The sequence below is a fragment of the Callithrix jacchus genome, chromosome 16, assembly GCF_049354715.1.
Source record: "Callithrix jacchus isolate 240 chromosome 16, calJac240_pri, whole genome shotgun sequence".
NCBI classification, from domain to species: Eukaryota; Metazoa; Chordata; class Mammalia; order Primates; family Cebidae; genus Callithrix; species Callithrix jacchus.
Window position 1 is genome coordinate 32,385,047 of NC_133517.1, and position 10,247 is coordinate 32,395,293.

Below are 10,247 nucleotides of genomic sequence, written 5' to 3' on the forward strand. Positions count from 1 at the left end.
CACCCGCCTCGGCCTCCCAAAGTGCTGGGATTACAGGCGTGAGCCACCGCGCCTGGCCCAATTTGCCTTTCAAAAGCAGGAATTGTCACTCAACTATGTAAATAAAAGAACAGTTGATAGTTTACCTAGCACGTATAGATGTTTTACAGAAGTTTTGTTTTCAGGTTGTATCATCCACCATATTGTGAAAATCAGAGGTGTCATCAACAAGTTTTAAACAAGTTTTGAAAGATCATGAGAAACTATGTACTAGTAAACACTACTATATGCAAGTTTCATCAGTGATTTTAAAAGGTTACCACCAAGTATCCTGTAATCCCAGTACTTTGGGGGGCTGAGGTGGGAGGACCCCTTGAGCCCAGCAATTTGAGACCAGCCTGATCAACATAGGGAGACTCTGCCTCTATAAATAATTAAAAGTTTAAAGAAAAAAAAGGTTAGCAAGTCTCAATACTTCATTACTCCCACTCTTGCTGTAAACTCCAGCTCATCAGGCCTTAAATCAATGATTACCTTCAGCTCTGGAAACAGCTCATCTATACAGGCACCTTCCCAAAACTGTCATAACTATTTTAACACCTTTCCAGAAAAGGAATTCATGATAAAGAAGCCATGCCAACTCATACGGCTGAAGAAAGAGAATACAATTTAGAAGGCATGATTCTAGTAGCTAGCCCTCTCTAGGGAACTGCTGAATGCTTTAATATCTCTATTTTACTTAAGGTTCTATTCCAGAAAGTAAGACACAGAACATTAAAAAAAAAGAGAGAGAGAGATGTCAAAGAGTTTATAATCCAGTAGGGAAAAAAGAAGACATAAACGCATAAAGTAATATCCGACAATAAGCATCAACTGAAAGCTGTGAAATGAATTAGGGGCCCAGAGTTAGAGAAAGTGGGCAAACATAAGATCCCTGAAAAGCTAGACAGTGTCTCTTGAGTTCTAGATTTGTCAAAGTCCAGCACGTTATTAGTTTTTATTTTCTTTTGTTCTGATTACATTTCTCATAATATGAATGAACTCCAAATCAATTATATGTAACTGTATTCTCAGTACTTAAACTCTGTCTCCTAAATACAATCAGGAAACTATTTCAGAGACAATAGATCACATAAAATTTCCCTTCCATTTCTTTCAGAAAAACGTCAAATCTTATAAATGTATAAATATAATGCAGCTTTAATAGCATCTTGAGACAAAAGCAGAAATAAATTCTAATTAAAAATAGGAGGATAACCTCATATAAGATTTTCCAAAATACTGTCATACATTAATTAAATATCAAACGAATACCTGGCACTGCATTTCTTCGGTTCTGACTTTCAATCCAGCAGTAGAACTCTCAGTTTCTCCATTTACCATGCCTGGTTCCATGGCCAATAAATCTAGAGTTCTCATTGTATGGACATAAAGATCCTTGTTTAATTTTAGGGCTGCCTCTAGTACCAAAATAGAATCAGCAGCTTGTTCTTTCAGCTACAAAAATCAATGAACAAATTAAAATACAAAAATAGCAATCAATTATACTAACCAAAAATATGTACAGTATATTTAGTAGCTCAGTGCACTAAGCTATTAAAACAAATTTAACACAAGAGTACAATTAAATTTGTTGAAACAAAGTTACCTTAAATCAAAGAAAATAAGTTCCTATTGTGAGATTAGAAAATATGAACAACAGGAAAGACTGGAATATTTTTTCTGTAGAAAAGTTAATGCTTTAGGCTAGGCACAGTGGCTCATACCTGTAATCCCAATACCTTGGGAGACCAAGCGAGGTAGGAGGATGATTTGAGGTCGAGTTCGAGACCTGCCTAGCCAACATGGAGAAATCCCATTTCAACTAAAACTACAAAAATTAGCTGGGCGTGGCAGTGCACACTTGTAATCCCAGCTACTTGGGAGGCTGAGGCATGAGAATTGCTTGAACCCAAAAGGCAGAGGTTGCAGTGAGCTAAGATTGTGCCACTGCACTCCAGCCTGGGTGACAGAATGATACTCTGTCTAAAAGAGAAAGAAAAGCTAATGCTTTGAAGATTTAGCTGGACACAGTGGCGCATGTATGTAATCCCAGCACTTCGGGGGTCTAAAGTGGGTGAATAGCTTGAGTCCAGAAGTTTGAGACCTGACTGAACAACATGGCAAAATCCCATCTCTACAAAAAATACAAAAATTAGCTGAATGTGGTGGCACATACCTGTAGTCCCAGATACTGAGAACACTGAGGTGGGAGGATCGCTTGAGGCCAGGAGGTGGAGGCCGCAATGAGCCAAGATCAGGCCACTGCACTCCAGCCTGGGCAACAAGAGTCAGACCCTATTTAAAAAGATTTGCACTATTCCACTTGATTTATTCAAGAAATGTCTGTGTGCTTCAACGTGCCAGCCATTTTATTAGGAACTAGAAAACAAAACCTCCACATTCAAAATAATAGAGCATATTTGCTATACAAGCAAATACAGATAGTTTCTTACTTTTTTCTCTCCTTGCCCAGCCCCTATACCTGACATGGTAATCTGGAACACTGTAGATATTAATTACAGAGATCATTTCTAAATTATAGAAACTCTCAGGTTTCTAATTTTCCATTATGTAGATCAATTTAAAAATAACTGCTAGGCCCAGTGCAGTGGCTCTCGCCTATAATTCCAACACTTTGGGAGGCTGAGGTGAGCAGATCACTTGAGGTCAGGTGTTCGAGACCAGCCGGGCCAACAGGGTAAAACCCCGTCTCTACTAAAAATACAAAAAATGAGCTGGGTATGGTGACACAGGCCTATAGTCCCAGCTACTCAGGAGGCTGAGGCTGGAGAATTGCTTGAACCCAGGAGGCAGAGGTTGCAGTGAGCCAAGATCGCACTACTGTCACTCCAGCCTGGGCGACAGAGCAATACACTGTCTCAAAAAAAATTAAAATTAGCCGGACATGGTGGCTCAAACCTGTAATCCCAGCACTTTGGGAGGCCAAGGCGGGTGGATCACGAGGTCAAGAGATGGAGACCATCCTGGCCAACATGGTGAAACCCCATCTCTACTAAAAATACAAAAATTAGCTGGGCGTGGTGGCATGCACCTGTAGTCCCAGCTACTCGGGAGGCTGAGACAGGAGAATTGCTTGAACCCGGGAGGCAGAGGTTGCAGTGAGCCGAGACTGTGCCACTGCACTCCAGCCTGGCGCCAGGTGACAAAGTGAGACTGTCTCAAAAAAAAAAAAAAAATTAAAAACCGCTATAACTTATAGAAGTAATTTTTAAAATATAAAGTATACATGTTTGTCATAGTGTTTTTGGAAAGTACAAAAGAATATAAAGACATCACCTGTAAAATCAGTTTCTCATATCAACTAATGTATCATGAAATAGTCAAAAATAAAAATAAATAGCAGTAAAGTACTCTACTATTAGAATTGAAAGTCTACGTGTGATTTAGAATAATACCTATATCCTAATAGTAAAAACCTTAATGTCACTGCACTTAGACCTTCTCAACTTGTGTACCCCCCAGATTAGAAGATGCATCTCTGAGGTCCCCAACTCCTAGGCCATGTACTGGTACCAGGAACCAGGCTGCAGAGCAGGAAGTGAGGAGCAGGTAAGCAAGAGAAGCTTCATCTGTATTCACAGCTGCTCCCCATCGCTCACATTATGGCCTGAGCAACACCTCCTATCAGATCAATGGGGTCATTAGATTCCCATCGGAGCACACCCTATCATGAACTACAAGTGTGAGGGATCCATGTTGCATGCTACTTATGAGAATGAATGCCTGATGAGCTGTCACTGTTTCCCACCACCCCCAGATGGAACCACCTAGCTGCAGAAAACAAGCTCAGGGTTTCCACTGATTCTAAGTGAGCTGGATAATTATTTCCTTATATATTCCAATGTAATGATAATGGAAATAAAGTGCACAATAAATGTAACGGGTTTGAATCATCCTGAAACCACCCCCGCCCTGCCCCCCATTCAGTTTCCTGGAAATTGTCTTCCCCAAAACCAGTCCCTGATGCAAAAAGGTTGGGGACTGCTGCTCTAAAGTTGCTCCTGAAATGTTACTGTGTAACAGATACCAGTACTTACCACTTTCAAAATGTTTTCTGTTAGCTCTTTTTCCTGTTGCATTTGATTCATGCTAAAGAAAAACAATTGAAAACAAAAGTATTAAAAGTTACTCTCAAGACTAAAAAAAATTCTAAAGAGCATCCTTCTTGAAAGTCAGGTTCAGTTTCACTAAGACTTTTTAATGTTATTTATTTTCATGTTAGAAAAAAAACTCAACTATTATGATGCTCATTAACTTAGCAGTATTTTCTCATTTACTTTGTTTGGGTTTTCTGCTTGCTTTTCAGACAGGGTCTCCCGTCACCCAGGCTGGGGTGCAATGGCACTATCACTGCAACTTAACCTCCTGGGCTCAAGTAATCCTCCCACCTCAACCTCCCAAAGTGTTACCATAACAGGTGTGAGCCACAGCACCCAGGCTCATTTACTCAATTTAAGAACTTAACAAAAGCTCATTTGTATCAAGTTAGAAACTATGCTTTCAAGCTCCAAATTTGGGTAAGCTGCCACAAGGAAATTAAGATCAGATTTAAAACTCCATCCTTCTCCACTCCCACAGCTTCACTTGACTAGCCTTAAAAATAAAAAATTTAGGCCGGACATGGTGGCTCACACCTGTAATCCCAGCACTTTGGGAGGCGGAGAAGGGAGGATCACAAGGTCAGGAGTTCAAGACCAGCCTGGCCAACATGTTGAAACCCCATCTCTACTAAAAAAAATACAAAAAAATTAGCCAGGCATGGTGGCGCGTGCCTGTAGTCCCAGCTACTCAGGAGTCTGAGGCAGGAGAATCACTTGAACCCAGGAGGTGGAGGCTGCAGTGGGCTGAGATCATGCCACTGCATTCCAGCTTAGGCAAAAGAGATTTCGTCTCAAAAATAAAAATTTAATTTTTAATTTTTAAAAAGAAAACCTCCAATCAGCTATTATAATTGTGCTCTAATATTTACCTATATTAATTTCCCCACATAGAAATGTATCTTCTTCAAGACAATTTAATTAAACAAAAAAAAATCAGGCTGGGTGCCATGGCTCACACCTGTAATCCCAGCACCTTGGGAGGCCAAGGGAGGTGCATCACCTGAGATCAGGAGTTCAACACGAGCCTGGCCTACATGGCAAAACCCCATCTCTACAAAAAAATACAAAAATGAGCTGGACATGGTGGCGAACACCTGCACTCCCAGCTACTCAGGAGCCTGAGATGGGAGAATCACTTGAACCCAGGAGGCAGAGACTGCAGTGAGCTGAGATCGTACCAATGAACTCCAGCCTGGGCGACAGAGCGAGTCTCCATCTCAAAAAACAAAATGAAACAAAAACTTAATGCTTTCGGATAAATGGCACAATTCCCAAAGTGCTTCCCTTCTCAGAGCTCTGTATCTAGCACACTACCTGAGCCTATAGTCCCTCTAACTCCTTCAAACAAACCTTCACATAGGCCTTCTGCCCTCCTATTCTTATTCTACTTCTTATAACAGGTTATTAAAAACTTGCAAACATTTTTAAAACTCTAATGAAGAAAGTGCCAGGAAGGGTCACAGCTGCCAACTTACACACTTAATTGAGGGGGTCCAGGTTTTGCCTGTTTGACTGGAAAACTACTTTGAACAATAGTCCTAATTGCCCTGAAGAAAAGATAGGAAAAAGAAAATTTAATACATTATAAATGTCATTTCAATTATTTCTTCAAGTGCTCCTCGGGTTTGTAAAAATTAACTGAAGCATTAAACGGCACGTGGTAAATCCTTCATAAGTCATCCACATTTTTATTAGACTGCTTTTCATCTATGCACTCACAAATTTTCTCCACCATCAGACTCATAGTTCCCAAGATCTGAGAAATCTCTGCAGCAGAACGGGTCCATTAAAAGCATACCCCTAAAAGCCACAGTGCAATAAAACAGAGGTTGCCCAACACCTTCTGGGTTTATGAAAACATTTACCATCTATTGTAGAGAAGTATAGCCATGGCAGTGGTTGGAGGTAAAGTGGCCAGATCCATGTCTACATGCTTCGTCCCAGGAGGAACTTTACTGATACAGAGTAGTTCATTTAGTAGCATATTCAACACTGGAACAGACAAACTTAAAAGAAGCAAAACGTACATGTTTGCATGTTAACTGCAAAAGAAACACAAAATACACACAATTCCAAATGCTCACTGAAAATAGCTACATTGTCAAGGAACCACATCTTTGGGTTTACCAATCAAATAGGAAAAATGTTAAGAACTTTTTATTATGAAAAAACTTATCAAAGTAGGCAGAATATTGCCAGGTGTGGTGGCTCACACCTATAATCCCAGCAATTTGGGAGGCCAAGGTGGGCGGATCACCTGATGTTGGGAGTTCAAGACCAACCTGACCAATATGGAGAAACCCCATCTCTACTAAAAATACGAAACTTAGCCGGGTGTGGTGACACACACCTGTAATCCCAGCTACTCAGGAGGCTGAGGCAGGAGAATCGCTTGAACCTGGGAGGCAAAGGTTGTGGTGAGCAAGGATCGTGCCATTGCACTCCAGCCTGGGCAACAAGATCAAAACTCCGTCTCAAAAAAAAAGTAGACAAAATATAATGAACCCCTATGTAATCATCATTTAGCAATTATCATCTGATGGCCAATCTTATTTCATCTCTGCTCTTACCCACTTCCCAAATCATTCTGTCCATAAATATTTCAAAATATATCTCAAAATTCACTCTTAACACAATCACGATATTTTCACATCTAAAAAATTTAGACTTGCTGTCAAACAGCCTAACGGTGTTCAATTTGCCAGCTGCCTCACACATGCCATACTTCTTTGTATTCACTGCTATCTGTTGATGTCTCTTCAGTCTATCACACATGGGTTCCCCCCTCAAATTAAAAATACATTTTAAAAATTCTAATATTTAATGCTGAAGAATGTGGTTAAAAAGAGGGGTTTTTGAATACTACTGGTTAGAGTATAAACTCTTTTGGAATGCAACTGGCAATATGTATCTGTCTTAAAAATGTTTATACCACATGATCCAGCAATTTAAGTATCCTAAGGATACAACTCAAAATACAGATAATTTTATGAGCAAAGATATTTAAGGCCCTGTGATTTATAATAGTGAAAAATTAGAAATCAACTAATTTACTGTCAATTAAGGAACAGTTAACAAATTATCCATACAACAGAATCTTCTCCAAAAAATTAAAAAGGGGAAATGTTCATAGGGTATGATCACAATTTTAAGCCTATGGAAAGAACAAAAATTACATGAAAATGTTTTTAAAAAACCAAACCTCTCCCCTCCCCAATTACTTCCTATTTTCTGAATTTTTCCCAACTTCCTATAGGGCATTTAATTGTGATGAGAAGGGGATGAAAATAAATCATTTTCTAACCACAGTGTTGAAAGTATTTTTAAGCAAATAAGCACTGATTCTAGATCAGCTGCTTTAACAGGAGATAGTGATTTATGAACAGTAAAATTAATTCAATTATTCAATAACAAATCATCCATAATACTACACAACATCTATCATTAATTTTTATTCATTGTCTTCAGATACGTAAGTCAATTGAGAAATTTTTTTTTTTGAGACGGAGTGTTCACTCTTGTTACCCAGGCTGGAGTGCAATGGCACGATCTCGGCTCACCGCAACCTCAGCCTCCTGAGTAGCTGGGATTACAAGCATGCGCCACCTCCCAGCTAATTCTTTGTATTTTTAGTAGAGACGGGGTTTCACCTTGTTGTCCAGGATGGTCTCGATCTCTTGACCTCGTGATCCACCCGCCTCGGCCTCCCAAAGTGCTGGGATTACAGCCAACACGCCCGGCCCTAAACTAAGATATTTAAATAGTACTTCAAATGAAATTTCACTGAAATCTTATGTACCTTTTCTCTAATATGTCTAAGTCCCACTTCAAATATGCAGCAACTTTAAGAGCAAGTAGTTTTAAAATACGATTTCTCTTGTTATCAGGCGGAGGTTGAACTTGGTTTTGTTCATTAACTGAAGGTTTGGAAGCCTGTTCCAAAAACTGAACTATAAGTTGAACTGGTGCAGGATCTAGGATTCAAAAGAATATAAATTCTTAAATTTGTTTTAATTATGAAGATACAAAAGGATTTTTTTTTTTTTTTTTTTTTTGCCCCAGAAGGAGTACAAACAGCTGTGCTGTTATAATAACTAAGTAATACCATATGTAAAAAGTGTGCTTGGGAGTTAAAGAGGAAGATCAGGAAGAGTGGTAAGGAGGAAGGGTAACAGATCAGTGTGGAAGCAAGCAAAAGCACCTCACAGGGTAGCACATGATAGTTACAGATTTCTGGTTCTGCAAATAACCACTGCCAATTAGAAGAATGAGATACAAGCATTAGAACTACTATTTTGACACTTAATTAGAGGGACCTCCAACAAGTTACCTCTGCACCTGCTTCCTCCAACGCAAAAGAGAGGATATTATCTACTTCACACAATCATTATGAAGATTGAATTAAAGGAGGTAACAGATGTGAAAAATTAAGCACAGTGCATAGCACGCTGTAAGCGCTCAACAAGTATCTTTCAAAAGGAATGAATTAGGGCATTATACAGCTGGCACAACTGCCTAAGTACGCTAACTACTTACACAGTGGTCTCTATCAGTTAACGCCAGTCTATGAGACTGAATAAGCCATATATAGATTTGAATTTAGCAAAATGCTATCCGAGGAACTTACCTTTTCGTGCCAATACCTTTTTTGAGAATGCCTGGAGTCTTCCTCCTTCCCTAATCACAACCATTTAACTGGGCTATTAATCATTATCATCAGTATAAAAAAACCATCTTGCAAAAGAGCAGCAGTTCCTGCTTTAAAATATTTTTTTATTTACAACCCAACTTTGGAATAATTAAGAGTCAATAAAATTCCTTCATTGAAAAACAAAATGTCTAAGAACCTAATAACTAGCGTCAGAAACAGCATCCAACAGCTGATTCTCCCCATTTCCCTGAATTTATTCCGCTTGGGGTTCAGTGAAGGAGGGGTCCGGTCAGCCTCCCCGACCCAAGCAACCACAGGACCCGCCTCGCAGGCTCAAAACCCCGACAGTAAAAAGGTAAATCGTAAAAAGGACCGAAGGGTTTGGGATGACAACGCCAAGCCCGCCCCTCCAGGCGTGGGAGAGCCTTTGTTTCCAGCTTTTCTTTGACCCTCCACCCGGGCATATTTTAGGCAAGCGAAGGGCCCCGCCGGAGCTGGGCTCCCTTGCGCGCCTCCCAGGCCGCAGCTTCGGTGGCCGAGAAGGCCGGGGTAAGGGAGGGAGGCCGGGCGGACAGCGCCGGTGGCGGCGTCCCGCTCCCCAGGTGCAGACGCCGCGCTCACCCGGGCAGGGCTTGCGCAGATGTTTCTCCAAGAGTGACTCCTCCAGCAGGAACTCAAACCAGCAGGTCTGCGGCGGGGTGCAGGGCCGGCTGGAGGTGGCCGCCTCCCGGTCCGCCGCCTCCGCGCTCATCCTGCCCCCGCCGCCGCTACCACCAGGACCGCTTCCCGGCTCCAACCTGACACTTGGTTGTGGGCCGGGGCCTGCGGTCAGCGGAACCAGGAGGGAGAGAGGCCACGCTCCGAACGCCCCGGAAATTCACACAACCCAAAATGGCGGCGCGGGCTAGCCGGAGCAGCTAACCTGGATCTGCCTCCTCGTGCCACCGCCGCGCCTTCGGACCAATCGTTGTTAGGGTTGGAAAAGAAAGGGGCGTGACTAACCTTCGAACAACGCCTCCTCCCGGTTGCCATAGGAGACGGCAACGCGTGAAGCCGGGTCGCGGGTGGTGGTCGTTCCCTGTTTCCTGATAGTTCTCCAGAGAAAAAATGAGACAACCTCATCTAGTGTTGCAACGGGCCTCAATATTTTCGTAAAGGCGAATGCGATGGGTTCTAGTTGTGACCCAGGCAAAGTTTATCTCCGGTGCTTTCGATTTCCCGGTTCCCATTTCTGAGATTTCCTAGCACCTGGGTCCTCTCCGCAGATGCTCCCGCTGTCCTGCAGGGGGCACGAGCGTCCCGCCCGCTTCCAGGACGATGGCTGCATGCAGTGAGATCCAGCCTTGCTCCTGCTTCTCAGGGCTAGCTTCCGATACATAGAACCTAGTTAATCCTTTTGGTGTCCTCCCCAAAGACGTTGTTAACCCCATCTTACATTTACCTCCGTTCTGTGA

At 41.8% G+C, this 10,247-nt stretch overlaps 1 protein-coding gene across 3 annotated transcripts in view; it reads right to left on the reverse strand.

The window, feature by feature from the left end:
• Positions 1-9,689, reverse strand: part of INTS8 (integrator complex subunit 8) — a 57,095-nt gene extending 47,406 nt beyond the window's left edge. Inside the window, exons 1-6 of one of the 3 annotated variants that reach the window (XM_035277156.3) lie at positions 9,415-9,689; positions 7,942-8,116; positions 6,008-6,148; positions 5,618-5,689; positions 4,080-4,131; positions 1,294-1,476 (exon numbers count right to left, since the gene is read on the reverse strand). In XM_035277156.3, the coding sequence (XP_035133047.1) occupies positions 1,294-1,476; positions 4,080-4,131; positions 5,618-5,689; positions 6,008-6,148; positions 7,942-8,116; positions 9,415-9,544 (753 nt within the window). In that variant the 5' untranslated portion in view covers positions 9,545-9,689. Of the gene's footprint in view, positions 1-1,293; positions 1,477-4,079; positions 4,132-5,617; positions 5,690-6,007; positions 6,149-7,941; positions 8,117-8,769 lie in introns of all 3 variants that reach the window. The other 2 variants (XM_078352666.1, XM_078352667.1) reach the window with 2 other exon arrangements.
• Positions 9,690-10,247: the final 558 nt, after the last annotated feature.